Source organism: Gekko japonicus, unplaced genomic scaffold, assembly GCF_001447785.1.
Source record: "Gekko japonicus isolate JY-2015 unplaced genomic scaffold, Gekko_japonicus_V1.1 scaffold1302, whole genome shotgun sequence".
In the NCBI taxonomy this organism is placed as follows: Eukaryota; Metazoa; Chordata; class Lepidosauria; order Squamata; family Gekkonidae; genus Gekko; species Gekko japonicus.
This window is the reverse complement of record NW_015173167.1, coordinates 324,436-345,979: the sequence shown is the minus strand read 5'-3', so window position 1 is coordinate 345,979 and position 21,544 is coordinate 324,436. Positions and strand designations below refer to the sequence as shown.

General features: G+C 46.3%; 1 protein-coding gene across 1 annotated transcript in view; it reads right to left on the bottom strand.

The window, feature by feature from the left end:
• The window catches only part of NPR3 (natriuretic peptide receptor 3), a 52,917-nt gene that overhangs the window by 30,816 nt on the left and 557 nt on the right, over nucleotides 1-21,544 (bottom strand). Inside the window, 2 exon segments of the mRNA XM_015422521.1 lie at nucleotides 6,089-6,211; nucleotides 21,349-21,544. The exon segment at nucleotides 21,349-21,544 is cut by the window's right edge and continues 21 nt beyond it. Coding sequence (XP_015278007.1) covers nucleotides 6,089-6,211; nucleotides 21,349-21,544 — 319 coding nt within the window.

The window sequence follows — 21,544 nt, the reverse complement described above, 5'->3', positions numbered from 1 at the left end:
AAGGAGCTGGAAATGATCGATTAAGGGCTGATTCGGGAGTTAACCAGAAATGAGCAGTTCAGAAGCCAAGAAGGAGAAGACTCTTTCAATGGAAGGGCATAGAGAAAAATTGAAGGGTTGGAAGCCCCTTGAAAACTCAACCTATTTTTCCTAGTCCAGGATGGACAGGCTGATAACTGCCAATGCATTTTAAGGTGTTTTTTTTTTAAATTGCTACAAATAAGGTTTTCCATCTTTCTTCAATCAACTGGGAGGCAGTGGACTGGTAACTAAATTTAATGATGCCCATCTCAGACTAAATGGCTAGTGTCAAGTATACCTGTCAAAATAGAACTAAACATTATGGGAGACAAGACCGGTCCACATATCTGGCATGCTTGTCAGGGCCAGCCAAAAGTATAGCAGCTCAGGCAGAACAAAACTCAACGGATGAGGCTTATGATAATCAGGGATGGCCGAGCACCCACTGGTTCAGTTCACACGATGATCACCAGTCACAATCAGGAAAGGGATTTATCAGAGTTGTTCAGCTGCTTGGGACACACTTGTTTTTGTTTGGTGATGGGTTTTTCCATCAGATTAGACTACTGCAATGGACTCTGTATGGGGCTGCCCTTGAAGAGTGTTTATCAGTTACACAGCTGGTACAGAACTGTGAAGCCAAAATGATGACTGGAGTGTGTTACAGGGGCCGTATCACTCCAGTCTTGGTCCGCCTACACTAGCTCCCAATGAGCTTCTGCACTCAAGGCAAGGTGCTGGTAGTGACATTTAAAGCCGTATATGGCTTGGGACTAACCTACTCTCATATGAACTTGCAAGATCACTGTGGTAATCTTCAGGAACCCTTCTTTGGGGCCTCACCATTTGAAGCTAGATGGGCAGCAACCTGAGAAAGGGCTTTCTCAGCAGTGGCACCAAAATTATGGAATTCCCTCTGTATGGAGATTAGACTGTGCCCCTTGATCATGGTCTTCAGTCAGTGGGTAAAGATCTGTTATCATTTGCCATTCCCTCAGTGACCCTCCTTCCTGTTTATATGGTTTAACTGCTGCTGTTTTTAATTGCTTTTTATAATGCATATTTTTAAAGCTTATTTTGATCGTTTTGGTTTTTTTTTGCCACCATGCAGACTCTAAGGTGGATGAAAAAGCGGTACAAAAGTGTTCTGGAAAAAAATAAAACAAACATAACCTAACACTAGGATAGCCAGTTTGGTGTAGTGGTTAAGTGTGCAGACTCTAACCTGGGAGAACCGGGTTTGATTCCCCACTCCTCCACTTGCACCTGCTGATGTGACCTTGGGTCAGTCACATGCTCTGGCACAGCTGTCCTTGAAAAAGAGCAGTTTGTGTCAAGAGCTCTCTCAGCCCCACCCACCTCATAGGGTGTCTGTTGTGGGGAGGGGAAGGGAAAGGAGTTTGTAAGCCGCTCTGAGACTCCAAGTGAAGGGCGAGGTATAAATCCAATCTCATCATCATCATCACTACACTGCAGCACACCTGGCCTTTCATGTATGCACTTTTCTCATATACAACCTGATGTAGCTCTCCTTCCATGCTTGCCATTACTGCGTGCTGCCACAGAGGATCCAGACATATAAATGGTGCAATACAATCTTAAAAACAACTGTTCAGTGTTTGTCTAGGTCTTAACTGATAAAAGAAGATAATGACTGCCAAGCTGTCCGGATCAGCAGCATTTCATGCATGCATGGCTTTGCAACACCTGATGGGAGTTGTAACTCACCCCCTACCCACCCACACCTTTTCTTGTTTCAAGTCACTTGCTGTATTGAAAGTTTAGCATTCCACAAGGAAAGGGACCCAAACAAGGAGAAAGAACATTTTTGAAAGGAACTCGAGTCCCCCAATAGTGGTCAAAGTTCTGACACGTGATCCAAAGTTCACTGAAGACTGACTGGCCTGAAAAAAGTCTCTCCTTGTACTTTCTTGGCAACTAACGGCAACAGGAGCAAGAGCTTCTGGGACTGGCTGCTTATGAGCTGGTTACCAAAAAAAAAAAAAAAAGCCAACCTCCAAAGGCCAGGACATCATGAAGAAAGTTAGCAAGTAACCACAGCTGTTGCCCAGGTGACAGATCACGAAGAACTAAAGTTTGCAGGCACAGCTACTGCACGGCCCCAAACCTCTTCAGCAGCTGCTTGAGTCCTACAGTGCCAAGGTAAAGCAATCTGTTATGATCACCTGGTTCACAGGTGATCATAACATTCAAAAATGGTTTGTTCAGCCCATTGCCCAGACGTTTTCAGTACTCCTAAAGATAACGCTTGCTCAAGTGTCTTGTGGTTTGCAGAATGGACTGAAACAGCCACATTTCTTTTTCCCCCAAGATGGCTTTCCCCTTCCCAATTGCTCTTACTGAAAGAGAAGGGGCCCTTTTTCAAACAGTCTAAACGCACCTGGGCTCTCTCTCCAGCCACTATTCCAGCAGAAGTTGCATTTTTAAATATTTATTTTACAGACTACACATCCCACCTTTCTGCCTTCACAAGAGCCACCAAGGCAGCTGATCCAGGATTTTTCAGAAATTCTATTTTTTTCTGGGTCCAATAGACCCAAGAAGAAAAATAATGATTTTTTTAAAAAGCCAGCCAGATCCTGGGGCTGGCTTGGCTTCTCCTGCAGCATGGTTTAAACTGTGCTGCAGGAGAAGCTGGCCCCGGGATGCGCTGTGCCACGGCTACCAGACTGCTCCCTGTGGCACAGCAGCTTCTGGGGCTGGGTTCTCCTGTAGCCTGGTTTAAACCAGGCTGCACAAAAAGCCAACCCCAAGCTGAGCCAGCTGGAACAGACTGCTCCCCTGCGGTACAGCCAGGGCTTTTTTTTGTAGAAAAAGATGGAACTCGTTAGCATAATAGGCCACACCCAACAGCAGAAACATATTAGCATATTAGGCCACACCCCCAACAGCACAGCTCATTATCTTATTAGGCTGCACCCCCATGTTACCAGAAGTGTGGACATCCAGCCACACCGACCTTTTGCTTCTTATTCTGTTTACCTTGTTTGTTGTCAAAACCCAGGGCTTTTTTTGTAGCAGGAACTCCTTTGCATGTTAGGCCATACACCACTGTAGCCAATCCTAATAAGTTTCTGCTGTTGGGTGTGGTCTATTATGTTAATGAGTTCCTGCTGGGCGTGGCCAACTCGGGAGCCAGCCGGAACTCCGTTCCTGCCCAAAAATAGCCCTGGGTACAGCCAATCCTCGGGCTGTCTTCTGCAGTCCCTTTAAACTTTAAAGGGACTGCAGTACAATCCTGACAAAGAGATGAGAGGTGGTTGCTCCCGCCCCTCCACTGCTTTCGGATCTACTGGTAATTCCTTCATATATCCTGGATTTTCTCTGGATATTTTTTTTTTGGGGGGGGGGGTTCCCGAGAAAGCCTGGATACATTTGGAAGCAGAAATATACCTGGAAAATACCAATAAGGCAAGTTTTTAGGATGACTCTAGACCAAAACCCACATGCATTTTGACAAATATTTGCCACACGCTCATGGCAAGAAATTGCATTGTATTTGAAAACATTATTCTACCCCCGCCCCTTTAAGTTCCATATCCTGCAAAGCTCCATAACAGGCAGGCACATTGGGAAGAGTTTCAGTGTGATCCCCAGTGCCAATTAAGGCTTGGGCACAGGCTTTATAGGCATCAGAATGCCAGGGCACAACTATCATAAGAACCTCCCCAACAACTTGATGAGGTCTGTGCCATCTTGAAGACTTCCACCTCAAGCTGCTTTTACCCCTAATGAGGTGAATGTACTTGTAGTTCTTCTCCAGCACAAGTAAAAAGCAGCATGAAAGTAACCATTTTCAGCAGCACAATAGTGCAAAAGGAAATAGCTCCCCCCTCCCGTGTTGATTTCTCCTTTTAAAGCAAAAGCCCCAAGGTTACACTGTGCTAAAAAAAAAAGTTGGAAAAATGGATACGGGGCTTCCTAGGACGTGTAGTTTCTCCAGTCTTCTACAGTTATCTCCCTCTCCCCTCCCCTGAGATCTATCTGTTTTTGGTCTTTTTGGCTATGATTCACTAGCCAGTTAAGCTGAAAAACATAAACAGATTTAGGTCAACTGACCGCTTTGGAATCGCTTAAATAAATCCAAGCACTGAAGTCAAGCCCTGAAAATTGTGCCTCAAATTAGCTTACAAGAGCCACAAAACCACACACGCTTGCTCAGCTGCCATTTGCTCCGGCACTGAAACATGCTGGACCAAAGACTACCTTCTCCATTCACTGTTCCAGCTGCAGCTAAATCCATTACCGGCCTCGATCTCAGCTGAAACTTACAGCACGATATTGTCACATCGGCTGATGTGAATGACGTTTGCTTTCAAAAGATGAGGCTAGCCAACCACACAGTCATCTGATGCTACTCCAACCACTTTTGTCGTGTACAAACGGTCACATAACGGAGAGGGAAGCCAAACGCAAGGAAGCAGGCCGCTCAAATGACCTGTCCAATACCTAGCAGCTCGGCTGTAATTCTGCTACTTACTGGTTCTGTTTTCATGGACTACTCCAACATAAATATGTTTGTGGATCCAACTGCCCGTGTGTAGTTCAACCAACTTATTTTGTTATGGTCCGGTGCAGTGTCTATACCACTGGGGCTCACTCATTAAAAAAACAGTTTCAAATTAATGTTGGTTTGGTTATGAAGCTCACTTGATAGTCTCTGGAACACTGGTCTCTCAGATTTGCCTCTCTCTCAGGATATTTGTGGGTCTAAAATTCTGCTTTCACTTCTTTGGTGGCAGAGCGTGTGTGTGTGTGTGTGTGTGTGTGTGTGTGTCTGTTGCAGCCGACTTACGGTGGCCCCATAGGGTTTTCAAGACAAGAGAATCACAGAGGCGGTTTACCAGTGCCTCGCACTGCGTAGCGACCATGGACTTTCTTGGTTGGTCATAAGAACATAAGAGATGCCAATGTTGGATCAGGCCAAAGGCCCATCCAGTCCAACACTCTGTATCACACAGTGGCCAGAAATACCAGGTGCCATCAGGAGGTCCACCAGTGGGGCCAGGACATTAGAAGCCATCCCACTGTTGACCCCCCCAAGCACCGCGAATCACTTGCCCCAGAGTCCCTATCTATACCTTGTGGCTAATAGCCATGGATGGACCTCTGCTCCATATGCTTATCTAATTCCCTTTTGAAGCCGTCCATGCTTGTAGCCGCCACCACTTCCTGTGGCAGTCTGTCATCCAAATAGTAACCAGTGCTGATCCTGCTTAGCTTCCAAGATTTGGGCTAGCCTTAGCCATCCAGGTCAGGGCAGAGCAGGATACAGAAGTAAAAGGTGCATTAATTTCTAGGTTTTTTAATCTGCTAACACCTTCATCAAAAGGTACATTAGCCTCAAAAGTAATACGATGATGGCATATTTAAAGGCTTACAGTACCTCATGTTAGAATATCTATATACTATTAGCCACCCATGGCCTCAATCTATTAATAGCTAAATCTGTGGATCAGGGCCGGTGGAGGCTAAACAGATTTTTCAGCACACTTGGGGGACTCCCCAGGCGTGCAGAAAAATCTGAAATGTTTAAATTCCCCCCCAAATTCATAAGAAACTAAGAACCGTTGTCTATGCAAGCAATGCACTTACTTTGCTTTGAATGTGGCGGATGCTGGGAGACATTCCAGGCCCGCCTGCGACAGCAGCTGGGCTGAGCCGTGGTGGCAGAAGCCAGCCATGGCAGCAGCACACACCGCGAGCCACTAAGGGTGTGGCTATGGCGTAGGCATACATTGGGAGCTGCTCAGGGTTTGGTCACTGCAGAGGTGTACATCAGGAACTGCTCCAGGCTCAGCTGCAGTGGTGGATGCTGGAAACCGCTTGGGCCTGGCCGTGGCAGATGCCAGTAGCTGCCTGGGGTTTGGAGTGGCTCCCAGACACCACCATGGTGGCAGTTCAAGGTAAGCATTTGGGCCTGGACATGCCAGCTCATCAATGGGGTGGCATGAGATTCACCCGAGTGTTGAGCCCCCCCCCCCCCATTATCTGTAATATATTTCTGAAAGGCTTATGACATCCTGGAGGAAAAGAAATAATTTACCATATGACGAACTGTTGAAGAGTTCTATGTTGAAGAAAGCATAGTCTCCATTGGTCATTCCTTGCCGATGGGCAGCCAACATGATGTTCCTTATTGCGTCGCTGCTGGCACACATGATCACCACTGCAGAAATAAATGGAAAACACAGGTGAGAAGCTATTCCTCAAGCACTCCAGCTGTTTGTGAAAATGACAGGTATTAAGGGCAACCACCGAGCCGGTATTTGAACTTCTCAGTCCTGCGAAGAACCTCCCAAAAAATCCCGATAAGGACTGAACATGCTCATTGCCATCCAAGAGACAAGGAATGTTGATGCCAGTGGAGAGTCAGTCAGAGAATAAGAGGGGGGGGGGGGGGGGGGGGCAGGCTTCATTGAACTTCTAACACTTTATGGTATCCTGTACGGGAGAGAATTCAGTAATGCTCCTCTTCTGCACTGGTCCAGAACATTACATAAGAACATAAGAGATGTTGGATCAGGCCAAAGGCCCATCCAGTCCAACACTCTGTATCACACAGTGGCCAGAAATACCAGTGCCATCAGGAGGTCCACCAGTGGGGCCAGGACATTAGAAGCCCTCCCACTGTTGACCCCCCCCCAAGCACCAAGATGACAGAGCATCACTTGCCCCAGAGTCCCTATCTATACCTTGTGGCTAATAGCCACTGATGGACCTCTGCTCCATATGCTTATCTAATTCTCTTTGGAAGCCGTCCATGCTTGTAGCCGCCACCACTTCCTGGGGCAGTGAATTCCAAGTGTTAATCACTCTTTGGGTGAATTGTACTGTAAACACTGTAAACCTTTAAGGGCCCTGACTGCTTTGAAGCTAACAGTGTACTTGAGAGGAAAGGTGAAATGAGGGAATGTGTCTGATTTTAACTGCACATACTGGACTCTTAGGTGCAAAAGGATCAGACTCCCTAGCAGCTTAGAGTACACTGAGGTCAGAGGACACAGGCCCACCTCCAAAGAGTATGGGGAAGGAGATGCAAAAATAACGGCTTCCTGTGAGATATTGCACCCATTTGAACATTAAATTTAGAAATGGCACCTTTAAGACCAACAAAGGTTTATTCAAGGTATGAGCTTTCGCGTGCATGCATACTTTATCAAATACCATTTGAATATTGTTATCAGGTAACTGTGTTATGCCGGAAGACTTCTGAAATGCAGGGCTAAAGACATGGGAAGTTATTCATCTAGCCCGCGATCTCAGTGGTCGTACACTATTGCACAAGCAATGGGGACTTTCCCATCTCTGCTGCCTCCCCCAATTCTTCCTACTCACATTAACTGATGAGGCTAATTTCACTGAGTTTCCACAAAAGTCCAGTTCCTAATTCCATTAAGTTCCTTCGAACACATCAGCTCCCGAAGCCTAATTTATAAACCATGAAAGTCCATAGCTAAATCTTGTTACAGCAGTGGGTATCAGGCACAGAAGACCTGGGCCTTATTGCCAGACTTTTCATTCATATAACTCTTTGTGTACTCGAGTTAAGAAATTACATTCATGGGAGTCTCATGTGAACCCGGCTCAGATAGGGACACTCCTAGATATTAACGCCACTCCTAGATAATAACGCCACAACTTTTCCGTTCCTTTAACTGAAGAAAGATCAGTAAAAACCATCCTGTGTCAACGGGATGTTCTGGCCTAAAAAGCAGATAACGAACTATTTTTTTCCTGTTTCCCCCCCCCCCCCCATAATAACTCCTGGCAGAGAACTGTCAAACTGTCAAACTGATTAAGATACATTAGCATAATGATTTGCAAGTCAATGAGGCTAAATATCATAGCTGATTAATATAACTGCCTACTTCATTAAGAAAAGGTTAGTGCGCAGATTACTGAATCTCTACGAAGTGATCAGGACTGGCTGGCTAGAAGTGTAGACACAACTGAGTTGGGGGCGGGGAGAAGCCAATATGTACTGGGGGGGGGAGGCAAGGAGGCATATAGGGAAGCTGATACATTTGATAAGCAAGTTCAAGCAAACTGTTACCATCTTGGTCTCCTACCACCTGAGTTTTTGGAACTACGAAATTTGGAAACTACCTCTACTCCAAACAGTGAGCTTTTTGAAGCACAGGTTGGCTCATAATAAAGCTCAGGCCATTTCACTTAGGCCCCATGGCAGTAAGAGAGGAGAGGGGGATCCAAAAGGAAGGCTGATCCTTGGGCTATCATTGGGCCTGGAAGTCTTATCAGCAGGAAGTCACAAGCATACAAGATCCCTGGGTCTTGTACTACACCAATACTGTAAGTGTCCTCTCAGTGTTGCTAATCTGGGACCGAAGCGTCAGTTTGTTCCGGCAGGTTTGTGGTCTGGGAGTTCTATTATATCTATGTCTAGAAAAGAGCAAGAGTCCAGTGGCACCTTAAAGACTAACAAATTTGTGGCAGGGTATGAGCTTCCGTGAGTCACTGCTCACTTCTTCAGATACCTATGTCTATAGGGGTCTTGTCTGAGGTCTAGTAAAAACTAAAGTGGATGGGAATGGATGAATTTAAATCAGAACACCATTATATCTACTACTGAGGCCAAGAATCCTGTAGAAAAAAAATGGTGTGGCCTTTATAGAGTGAAAAAGGCAATAATAGGATACAATCTCAAAAATGACAGAATGATCTCAGTCCGAATCCAAGGCAAACCATTCAAAATCACAGTAATCCAAGTCTATGCCCTAACCACTGATGCAGAGGAGGCTGAAATGGACCAGTTCTATGAAGACCTACAACACTTCCTAGAACTAACACCAAAAAAAGATGTCCTCCTCATCATAGGGGACTGAAATGCTAAAGTAGGAAGTCAGAAAATAACTGGAATAATGGACAAGTTTGGCCTTGGAGAACAAAATGAAGCAGGGCAAAGGCTAACTGTTTTGTCAAGAGAACATGCTGGTCATAGCAAACACCCTCTTCCAACAACCTAAGAGGCAAGTCTACACATGGACATCACCGGATGGGCAACACCAAAATCAGACTGATTATATAATTTGCAGTCAAAGATGGAGGAGCTCTATACAATCAGTAAAAACAAGACCTGGAGCTGACTGTGGCTCAGATCATGCGCTACTCATTGCAAAATTCACTTAAACTGAAGAACTACTAGGCCATTCAGGTTTGACCCAGATCACATCCCTTATGAATATACAGTGAAAGTGAAGAATAGATTTAAGAGACTACATTTGATAGACAGAGTGCCTGAAGAACTATGGCTGGAGGTTCGTGACATTGTACAGGAGGCAGCAATCAGCACCATCCCAAAGAAAAAGAAATACAAGAAAGCAAAGTAGCTGTCTGATGAGGCTTTACAACTAGCAGAGGAAAGAAGGAAAGTGAAAGGCAAAGGAAAAAGAAAGATTTACCCAACTGAATGCAGATTTCCAGAGAATGGCAAGGAAAGATAAGGAGGCCTTCCTGAATGAACAATGCAAAGTAATAGAGGAAAATAATACAATGGGAAGGACTAGAGATCTCTTCAAGCAAACTGGAGAAATCAAGGGAATGTTCTGTGCAAAGCTGGCCATGATGAAGGACAAAAATGGTAGGGATCTAATAGAAGCAGAAGAGATTAGGAAGAGGTAGCAAAAATACACAGAAGAACTATACAAGAAGTACCTCAATGTTTTTGACATCCACGATGGTGTGATCACTGACCTTGAGCCAGACATCCTGGAGTGCAAAGTCAAATGGGTCTTAGAAAGCATTACTAATAACAAAGCTAGCGGAGGTGATGGTATCCTAGCTGAGCTATTCAAAGTCTTAGAAGGTGATGCTGTTAAAATGCTGCACTGTTAAAATGTTGCAAATTTTGAAAATGCAACAGTGGCCACAGGATTGGAAAAGGTCAGTTTACATTCCAATCCCAAAGAAGGGCAATGCCAAGGAATGTTCAAGCTATCGCACAATTGCACTCATTTCACATGCTAGCAAGGTCATGCTCAAGATCCTACCAGCTAGGCTTCAGCAGCACATGAATAGATAACTGCCAGAAGTACAAGCTGTGTTTCAAAGAGGCAGAGGAACTAGAGATCAAGTTGCCAACATTTGATGGATTATGGAGAAAGCAAGGGAGTACCAGAAAAACATCTACTTCTGCTTCATTGACTACGCTAAAGCCTTTGATTGTGTGGATCACAATAAACCTGTGGGAAGTCTTTAAGGAGATGGGAGTACCAGACCACCTCACGTGTCTCCTGAGAAACCTGTATAAGGGTCAAGAAGCAACAGTTAGAACCGCATATGGAACAACTGATTGGTTTAGCATAGGAAAAGGAGTACGACAAGGATGTATATTGTCACCCTGCTTATTTAATTTATATGCAGGGTACATCATGTGAAATGCCGGCCTGGATTAATCACAAGCCAAAATTAAGATTGCCGAGAAAAACTTCAACAACCTCACATTCTAATGGCAGAAAATGAAGAGGACCTAAAGAGCCTTTTGCTAAGGATGAAAGAGGAAAGCACAAAAGTTGGCTTGAATCTCAACATCAAAAAAAACTAAGATCGTGGCATCCGGACCCATCACTCCTTGGCAAATAGAAGGGGCAGTCGTGGAAGCAGTAACAGCCTTCACGTTCCTGGTATCCAAGATCACTGCAGACGGTGACTGCAGCCGTGAAATTAAAAGACGCCTGCTCCTTGGGAGGAAAGCGATGGCAAACCTAGACAGCATAATAAAAAGTACAGAGATCACCCTGCCAACAAAAGTCCGTATGGTCAAAGCAATGGTATTCCCAGTAGTAATGTATGTCTGCGAGATCTGGACCATAAGGAAGGCCGAGCGCTGAAGACTAGATGCTTTCAAACGATGGTGCTGGAGTAGACTCTTGAGAGTCCCTTGGATTGCAAGGAGATCAAATCAGTCAGTCTTAAAAGAAATCAACCCTGACTGTTCCCTGGAAGGCCAGATACTGAAGCTGAAGCTCAAATACTCTGGCCACCAAATGAGAAGGGAGAACTCAATTGAGAAGACCCTGATTCTGGGGAAAACTGAAGGTCAAAGAAGAAGGGGACGGCAGAGGATGAGATGGTTAGACAGTGTTATCGATGCATCAAACATGAAATTAAGCAAACTCCAGAGGACGGCGGAAGACAGGAGGGCCTGGCGTGATGTGGTCCACGGGGTCGCGAAGAGTTGGACTCGACTGTGTGACTGAACAACGAAAAGGGAGCAAAGAGGGAAACCCGATGGCTGGGGAGGCTGAAGAAAGTAGAAGGTTGGCAGGGAAGCATTTGGAATGAGTCGGATTTGCCTAGCTCCCTCTACCTCCCAAGAATCCTAACAATGGAGTCAGACCTGGGCCCATTCTGGACTGAGATGGGGGAATTTGCTCATCTCCATGCTAAAAGTTCATCAGATAAAAGGTCCTGAAACTTTTGACTCCCGGGGAGAAAGCCCTCTAGCCCCTTGCATCACCTGAGCTGCCTCTTTTGTTTTCTACCACATGGCTGTAATCTACCCCAAAATCATTCTTCTCTAAGGGAAATCAAAGTAATTCCTCAGGCACCGAACAAACACCTAAAAGGAATGAAGAAACCTGGAACAGTTTCTACTTCAAATATGCACTGATAAGGCACTTTGACCTGTGCCAGAAGTATACAGGGGGGGGGGGGTGAGTACGATACCCTTAACTGCCTGAGCAAAGGCTGTGCACAGCAGGAACATGTCAGAGTAAAGATTATATTACTGTACAGTTTATACAGAAACACTAAAAAACATCTTACTAGTTTAAAGGAACCTAAACACACATAAATTACGCTCAGACAGGTTTCACACAACTGCCAAGCACAATTTGCATGCAGAGACACTCTCCTAGGAAGACATGAGGGACCTGGCTGCAAAGGGGGGAAACCCCACTCAAAAAAAACCCAGTTCACAGCTCCTGATGCAGACAAAGAGCTTTCCCCTTCCTAGCCAAGCAATGTCCTCTTTGACCACAGAGATGGGTGTGTGTGTGAAGAGCTTGCATTTCTTTCTCCCCCAAAAAACAATCTAAGAAAGCATAATACTGCTCCTACGTTCAAGGGGCAACAGGAAAGAACCCATGTTTCCACAGAATGTTGCTATCGGCAACCAGCAAGGAAGCTTTCGTTTTGCAATTGCTTATCACGGCACTAGTGCTAAAGACCACAGCTTTATTTGGTCCCCTGACTGGCAGTGCAATTCTCTACTGGGTTTGGATGGCGGCCACGATACATGAGGAGGAAGAGCTACAGACTTCCTCCCCCCCCCCCCCCCTTTTCCATGACCTGAATCGGCCCTTGGGGGCAGCTATTTGTCTCCTTGACAGAAACTTAGGCACAGACATCAGTACGTGTAAATTTCCCCAGTGGGGCATCTCAGGTCAGGAAAACCTTGAAGATAAAAAGGCTGAAGCTTCTTCTCCTCACGTGCTGCGGTCCCGATCCACGCAAGTTGGACTTCCACACCTCTGGGAATTGAGTGCCCAGCACGGACCCCACATGACATGACATATCTGTTGGCGGACCCTGCATCCTCTGTGGTGACTATGTAACGTGTGAATCAGCCCTGCCAGGTAGTATGAGGTTAAGAAAGATTTCTCCCTACCTGAGCTTTCGAAAAGTGATCTAACCATCAGCAATACAGTGCATATAATTTTCTAAAACAGTGCTTAAGAACCTTCAAGTATACCCAACTGAGGTTTTATGGATATGGCAACCAATTAGTTTGCGCTACACCGGAACATATGCACGGACATTTTTTTTAATTTGAACTTTTGAATCACCCTTTCCCCTCTTGTTGATTAAATCATGATTTAAAGTTAAACTGCTCAAGGCCATTCAGCTATTGGCCTTTACCACAGAACTCTGCATAACTTAGGCCTGCTAAACTCTGTGGAATTTAATCCAACGTTATACTGATGACTGTACGGGGGAGAAGCCACAGGTGCTTCAGCAGGCTTTGGTGCTGCAGCAGGACACCAGTTGCAAAGGGCCAGCGAGAATTAAATCTTACTGCAAGGGCCCAATTCTGGTTGGGACCACAGAATGGAGGAGGGGCTCCCAATCTGACCCACCGAGGTAGCTGCATATTCAAGCATTCAGTGCATGTGCGGGGGGGGGGTGTCCCCCATAATGGTGCAAGCCATTTTGGTTCAGGAAAACAGCATGTGTCAGGGGAAGCAGGAGCCTCTCCTCCCTGCCCACACGATGGTTTTGACTGAGTACTCGGGGGAGGGGGGACTTGCACCCATCATATGGCTTCAAGTCCCCATGGAGATCATGTGGGAGTGGTTAAGACACTGAACTGCAGGCTGTGGAAGGTCAGTAGTTCAGCAGTTCGAGACCCGGGTTTCCACATGACGGACTGAGCTCCCGTCTCTAGTTCCAGCTCCTGCCAACCTAGCAGTTCGAAAGCAAGAAATTGCAAGTAGATAAATAGGTACCACTTCGGTGGGAAGGTAGCAGCGTTCCGTGCGCCTTGGTGTTTAGTCATGCTGGCCACATGACCACGGAAACGTCTTCGTACAGTGCTGGCTCTTCGGCTTTGAAACGGAGATGAGCACCGAGACCCTAGAGTCGGACTTGACTAGCTTTCGAGCAAGGGAACCTTTACCTTGGCCCTAACTCAGCTTTATGAAGAAGTGTAAAGGTAAAAGTAAAGGTTTCCCTTGCTTGAAAGCCAGTTGAATCCAACTCTAGGGTTGCGGTGCTCATCTCCATTTCCAAGCCGAAGAGCCAGCACTGTCCAAAGACATGTCCATGGTCATGTGGACGGCATGACTATATTCCGAGTCGCATGGAACACTGTTACCTTCCCACCAAAGTGGTCCCTATTTATCTACTTGCAATGTCTTGCTTTCTAACTGCTAGGTTGGCTGGAGCTGGAACCAGAGACGGGAGCTCATTCCATCATGCAGCACTCGGGTCTCGAACTACCGACCTGTTCTCGCCGGACCGGTCTGCAGTTCAGCATCTTAACCACTTGAGCCACCGCAGCCCCATGAAGTAGTGTGCTTGCACACAAATGCTTATACCTTGAATTAAACTTTATTAATCTTAACGGTGCCACTGGACTCAAACTTTGTGCTGCTGCTGCAAGCCCTCAGCCTTGCTTTATATGTGATTACAGAAGACTCTGGTATAAACATACACTTTGCCAGCATCGTGTCTGGTCTGAGCCAAATTTTGCAGTGTACCTTCTCTTAACTACACTGATGTGGGAATTTTGTTCTAATGCATACTAAGCATTACACCACTTGATTCTTTCATCTGATTTTTCCTTTTTGGAGGAAAAAAAACATTTTACAAGCTATCTAGGTCCCAGTTGTTTTGCTAAATTGGTGGCTCTATTACTGAAGAGTTAGGAATTCACGCGCTCCCCTGATAGCTGCTTCCAGAAAATGCCTTTGTTATTTATGCAATACTCAACGGGATCTCTCCAAGGTTGAGGAGGAAGAGCCTCTCTATTCAGCAAGGCCAAAAGAAAACATCTCTCAGACTCGTAACATATGCAAAGTCACTATAAAAGAATGAAAGGTTAAGTATCAGGTTTTTTTGGTCATCCATGCAACGTTTCCTTTTTGGAGCACTCCTGGGGATTTCTGCATTCTTAGAACTAAGGATCCTGAAAAGCAGATCAATTCCTCTTTTTAAGTGTGGAAGTTTTACTACACTATGCACCAGAAAGGGGAAGTCAGAGGGGAGGTCCCCCCCCATTCAGCAAAACATGTGTTGCCCAGTGTATCCCCCCCCCCACATCATATATTGTTTGGGGGCTGGACTTAATGTTGCCAACAGGCCTGGAGAAAAATTTCCTGTCCCTTTAATGAAAGCTTAATGTGTGGAAAGGGGCAGCTGAAGCATTTTGCAGTATGGAGGTAAATAACTTCACTTGATAAATAACATCCCATTAAGCCCCTGCTAATCTAGCAGTTCGGAAGCAAGAAATTGCAAGTAGATGAATAGGTACCACTTCGGTGGGAAGGTAACAGCGTTCCGTGCGCCTTGGTGTTTAGTCATGCCGGCCACATGACCACGGAAACGTCTTTGGACAGCGCTGGCTCTTCGGCTTTGAAACGGAGGTGAGCAGCGCAACCCTAGAGTCGGATTCGACTGGCTTTCGAGCAAGGGAACCCTTACCTTTTTAAAGGGGCACGGCATTTTTTCTCCAGGCAGTTGGAAACCCTTGCTAGGCAAACATGGGATCCCTAACCCTTGTGGTCGGGGGGGGGGTCGGGGACATACAGTGGAGAAAAAGAGGCAGCAGAGTACATAACCCTCTCCTTGCCTGCTGTTTTTCCTGGGCAACCTCTGGGTAGTTGGTTTTATGAAGCATAAACCACAACAGAGAAAGGGTTAAGCACCTCTTCCTCCCCTTGCTGCTTCCCCCCCTCCATCTTCTACTGCAGGCCCCTCCCCCCATTTGCTCACCTACTTCAGAAAGAGCTAGGAAGCCACTTCTTCCCTGCAGAACACCCATGGTCCCCCCTCACTTCTCCCTTGCAATGCTTAGAAATCTCATGTTTGCTGCCCAACGTCTATTGTGTAGTGTATTCTGAACTTTTAAAAATATTGTAGACATCACGGCAGAAGAAGTGGACTATGTTCTAAGAAGTGGACTAGGGAAACAGTGGCTTTAAGTGCCCTGGGCTGTAGCAAATGGTCATCAGCTTTGTTGTCCTGTGTAAATATCTTGCTTCTCGCACAATCTCTATTGATCTGGATCAGGCAAGATGCTGGTGGAACAACCTGATGCTCGGGGTTCTCTAAGGGCAGGTTCTAATGCAGGGATTGCTCAAGCTGAGTTTCTTGCGCTGGTGTCAAACTCCCTTTCAGAGATCAGGACAATCTAGCAAACAAACAAGAAGGCCTTTATGCAGACATGGGAGTGAAGACAAATACTTCCTTGGCCTTTAACACCGACTTCCATGCAAAAAATAGGAACAGAGGAGGGTGGCTTTGCTTATTAAACTAGCGCCCTCCCTAAATCCTGCATCCACAAGAGGATTGTGTTAGACTAGAGAGATAAGGAAGCAGCACACTTCTGGCTACTGAAGAAGAAGATGCTACATTTAACAGTGCAAACCAATCCATGCTTACTCAGAACTATCCTGTTGTGCCTTTACTCTCAGGTAAGGTACACGGCCTCAGCAAGGCTGTTAACAACAGAGATGTATCCAAGGTCATTAATTCAAAGGGTTGCCATAAAGAAGGAGGAGGAGGAGACTGGATTTATACCCAGCCCTTCACTGGGAGTCTCAGAGAGGCTTACAATCGCCTTCCCTTCCTCTCCCCACAACAGGCACCCTGTGAGGCAGGTGGGGCTGAGGGAGCTCTTTCGAGGACTGCTCTTGAGAGAACAGCTCTGAAATAACTTGTAACTGACCTCAGGTCACACCAGCAGCTGCATGTGCAGGAGTGGGGAATCAAACCCAGTTCTCCTAGATTCAAGTCCGTGCTCCTAAACACACCACCAAAATGGCTTGACAGCACTTACACACGAGGTGCACAGAATTGTAGCCAACATGTTGCTTTTAAGGAGCCACACAGCCACACACATTAGTTATGTTCCACTGCCAACAGTAGCAAATCTTCCACTGGTTGTAAAGGCTGTGAATCCCATCACCAGTGCTCCCTCTAAGCTGAGTTAGTGTGAGCTAGCTCACAGTTTTTTTAGCCTCTGCCTCACACATTTTTGTCTTCGCTCAGGAAGGGTGGCTCCAGAGCAAACTGATTTATGCAGTGGCCAAATCACTCGCTCACATCTTTAATGCCAGTAGCTTACTAAGTAGCATTTTTGCTCACAAGACTCCATAGCTTAGAGGGAGCATTGCTCGCCACTTGTTTGGTGGATGCTTCCTCCCATGGATATTCTTGATCTGGAGCTCCATGACATCCCGCGTGGCGGTTATGTTTAAAAGTTTGACAGAAAGCCTTCTATGAGTTTCTTGAATGCTTGCATTTAGGGCATTTCTTACCAAAACCAATGACGGTTTGGGGTTTTGTGTATTTTTTTTTTTTTTTGCATTGCACTGTTTATGTATGCTTTCAGAACTGATGGGAGTGGAATTCATCAAACAATGTAAGTGTATCACAGAGAGGAAGGGGGGGGAGGGGGAGAATCAGGACTAAGTAACTGAGACAGTGTTTAATAAGTGTCCCCGGACAGCAGCTGAGCCTGTCTTTTGCAATGCCTTTCAAGTGCATGTTGACAAACGCCTGCCATAAACAATTCGGTCTCGCACAAGACGTTTCCCCGGGTACATCCCAACCCCCACTACTCCTTGTAAATCGGCTCTCTGCTGCCTAAATGAGTCCAAAAGCCATCAGTGTGTGACCTGCTGGAGAACAACTTCCTAGTTGGAGTAAAAACAGGAAACACCACAAAAGACAGACTCTGCCGCTCTTGAGAGAGGTCAGCCTGAAAGCCCCCAAAAGAGCACGAAATATTCAGATCAGGGTAAGAAACAATAAAGGGAGGTCCTGAAAACCCAATCTAATTCGTCATCTAATTCAACAGACATGTCTTCATACATTCCAGGTTTTGAGGAAAACATCGGGGGGGGGGGCAAATTCAGGGGGAGAGGAAAGAACCGTGGAAAATGCTTCGCTCGCAAAATACTAACAGCAATTAAACAGAATGGGAATTAAGAGGGCTGGCTGGCTTTGACAGCAAAGTTAACCTGGAGATTGTGGCACAGGTGGAAGGAACTGGACCATAACACTTGGACCTAATTTACCCTTGCCACATATTGTTCTGTTCTCCAGTGCAAGTTTCTAACTGAATTTACATATGTAATCTCTTGATCCCCCTTCACTGATTCACAGGTTAGAGATGTTGAAACTGACATGTGGAGGGGTTTTTTTTTGGGGGGGGGCGTTTGAAAGGTATGCCAATCAGTCCAAGTTTATCTCATACACACAAGCATCAATTATTATACTGTATTCATTTATACCCCACCTTTCTCCCCAACGGGGACCCAGAGTGGCTGACATCACTGTCCTCTCCTTTCCGGTCTCATCACAACAACCCTGTGAGATAGGCTAGGCTGAGAGTGTGTGACTGGCCCAAGGTCACCCACTGAGTTTCCAAGGCACGAGTGGCGATTAAAACCTGGGTCTCCCAGATACTACCCCAACACTCTTAACTGCATGACCGAACCCATGTCGTGCCAAGATGTGGTGAATGGATGGACTTGCTCACCACAGGTGTTGGAAGATAATGGTACCCAAGCAAGCGCTCCCCTTTCCAGCACTGGCACAGCGACTACAGGCACTTAATTTTACTGCACTACTGAGATTCCTATGGAGATGCCCATTCGTAACACGCTTCTGAAAAATATTTAACCTTTTACAAAGCCTTTTCTACCTTAAGCCTTTGTTCCGAGTTCTCCTTATGCCATTACTTCTACGAACAGCAGGAGGAAGAAATGCTCCAGGAGAAAACCAAACTGGGCATCTCGTAGCTTATATGTTCAGCTATATTATCATGGTCTTGACAAGAGCCCTATAAGGTAGAGCAGTATGAGAAGAGATAGCGAGAACCCCCATGCCGCCAATGGAATGACAAGGCTGAGAGGACAGTGCCTTGCTTATAAATATCTGGTGTACCTGCGGCAGAGGCAAGATCAAACCAGGGACTTCCTGAGTCAGATCTGGAACCACCACACCACTGTGTATATATATGCTGTGCTTGGGTGTGTGTGTGTGTGTGTGTGTGTGTGTGTGTGTGTGTGTATAGCAAAAACAGTCCAGCAAAGTCTGTGGCACATTCAAAGTCACGATCCAGCTGCATTCTCAGTTTTCTCAGTCTGCATCTGATCCATCCATCCACAGAAACAAAGAAGAATACACGGACAGCTGCTTTCATTCCAGACTACTACATAGCACTGGACAGCAATAGCATGTAGCAAGCCTTCCAGCAGCCTACAAAAAGCCAGCAAGTAATAAGAAGGTCAGTTCCAAGAAGAGCGGGGGGGGGGGGGAGATGACATTATGAGCAAGTATTAAAGCCTGGCATTCGCAAGACAAATCCCTGCAACAGTTTTCAATCTTGGTTTCGATCAAAATCTGCCCCAGACAAAAGCGAGGGAAAGGTTAAGTGATAAAGTAGGAGCAAAATTAGGAGGTGCAAGATCAGAATTTCCAAGATTATAGAGACAGTTAAGTTCAGTGATGCTGGTGAAAGAGATGCTCAGTGGTTATTGAAGAGCAAAGCCAGGACAAAATAATAGGCTAGATGGCACGGAATCTAGAAGAGGCCCTATTGCAATGAACCCGTCATATCTGTGGTCTATTCCTATACCTTCCTGATCTAACAGCCGCTGCCTGCACAGTGCAAAATCTGTATCTGAAAGAAGTGCACATGCACATGAAAGCTTATACCTTGAATACAAACTTCGCTGGTCTTAAAGGCGCCACTAGATGCAAACTTTGTTCTAGTGCAAAATCGTGTCAGCCGTCCAGGTAACTATTTGACTTTCCAAGAAGTACAACATTCCTACAGCTTCTTACACATAAGTCAAGCACCTTTCTTCCAGCTATTGTTACTATGATAAAATTGTATCACCCTAGTATATTCATTGCAGTTGGAAGCAGTGTTCCCTCTAAGCTGAGTTAGTGTGAGCTAGCTCACAGTTTTTTAGCCTCTGGCTCACATTCCTACAGTTTCTTACATAGGAGTCAAACATCTTTCTTCCAGCTAATATTATTATGAGAAAACCGTATTACCCTAGTGTATGTATTGCAGTTGGAAGTGCCATGTGTACTGTGACTGCATATCTGTTAGAGGCCCCTATTGGCCAGTGTCTGTATCATCACTGAAAACAAGTGGACCCTTTCCCTATATCTGCATTGTTTTAAAATAACCATTTGAAAAGGTCTCACTTATTTTAATCTGCTTTTTTCCTTGAGACTGAGTGCTCCCCAGTGCACCAATGTGGCCATAGCCTCTTATAGTCTTTTCAAGTTGGAGGAAAACCTGGCAGACACCTGTGTTTCTAACCCCTCCATTCCAATTTCCAAAGTTTACTTTGCCTCCCATAAAACATAGTTCTGTGCAATCTCCCTCTTCAGCAGTGGAATGTGCAGCCCCCATTCACGGAGCTCTGTTGTTAATCATAGCCCATGGCAAGTTTCAAAATGTTCAGTTATTATATGCACATGAAGGTACTTAACATATGCTAACCAGAAGGGAAACATTCTCCCACTCACTAGGGCAGCAACCTTGGAAAGCTGGTACTAAAGTAAAAGAACTTCACATCAGCAAGGGAATAAGAAGCGTATCAGAACCTCTTACAGGGGACCAGTGTAGTTTAGGAACTGGTGGAATCCGGAAGATCTGGACTCAAGTTCTACCAGGAAAGACTCCCTCTCCAGCCATAGGCAAACTGATCTTTCTCAGCCTCAGTTTTCCCCTTATAAAATGGGGATATCAATGACCACAGGGCTTCCGGAAGGCTAAGTCAAATGTAAGTTAAGAAGGAAATCCCGGTGCACGTTTTCCGGCAAGTATGGTGATCTCGCTGGGGCTTACTTCTGAGTAAACACACACAGCTTTGCAAAGTACAGCGCTTGGCAAATAAACTTGAGGGCAATCTGCCTACAGGTTCAAAATGGGGGGAAAGGTATCTTCAGGAAAATACCAACCAGCAAAGAGCTTTGACCCACAAGTGCTAAACTCGTGCTGTGTCGCTCAAAAGGTCCTGAGCCGGTTGTCCATCTGGACACCATCCCCTGAGGCTAGAATGCGCGCCGCACCGGCAAAGCACAGCACAGGTCCCTGCCTACGGCGTTGGGACACGGAGAGGTTACCGTCCACCCTCCCTTGTCACACGCTACTCCACCGGCGCTCCCCAAACCAGCTCTCCTCCGGGCCGGCACTGCTATGGGCTGCGCCTACCGGAAAGCGCAAGCAGCTGTGGCTTAACTTCCCGGAGCGACTGCTACCTTCGGTTGCACGTCGGGCCACGCTCCAAGCACTGCAGAAAAACGGGCACTTTTTTTTTTTTTAAGCGTGCAGCCAAGAGCGTAGGAGTCGATCTGCAGCCGAGCAACTGTCTAGTACTAGCTCGCCTTTCCTCCAAGGAACTCAGGGGGCTATACACGGTTCCTTCGTCCTCCAACAACCCTGTGAGGTAGACCAGTTGGCTGGTGGAAATTCTACTCGCGGTGCAATCCTCTGCAAAGCTGCCCAATTCGAATCCACGGGCTCAGCCCGGACGGGAGCCTAAGAGCAGACCGAACTCCCCACCCCACCCCGGGTCCTGGGGGGCCGCTCACCTCTCTCCCCGCCCTGGATGGCGCGGACCACGTCGTCGACGTACTTGGCGCCCTCGTCGAAGGCGAAGTCCTCGATGTGGAGGGCGGCCTCGCGGAAGACGGCGTGGACGCCCTCGACGGCGAAGAAGCAGTTGCGCTGCTCCTTGTCCTCCTGGTAGACGAGCATGACCCGCGTCCACTGGTGGCGGCGGAAGAG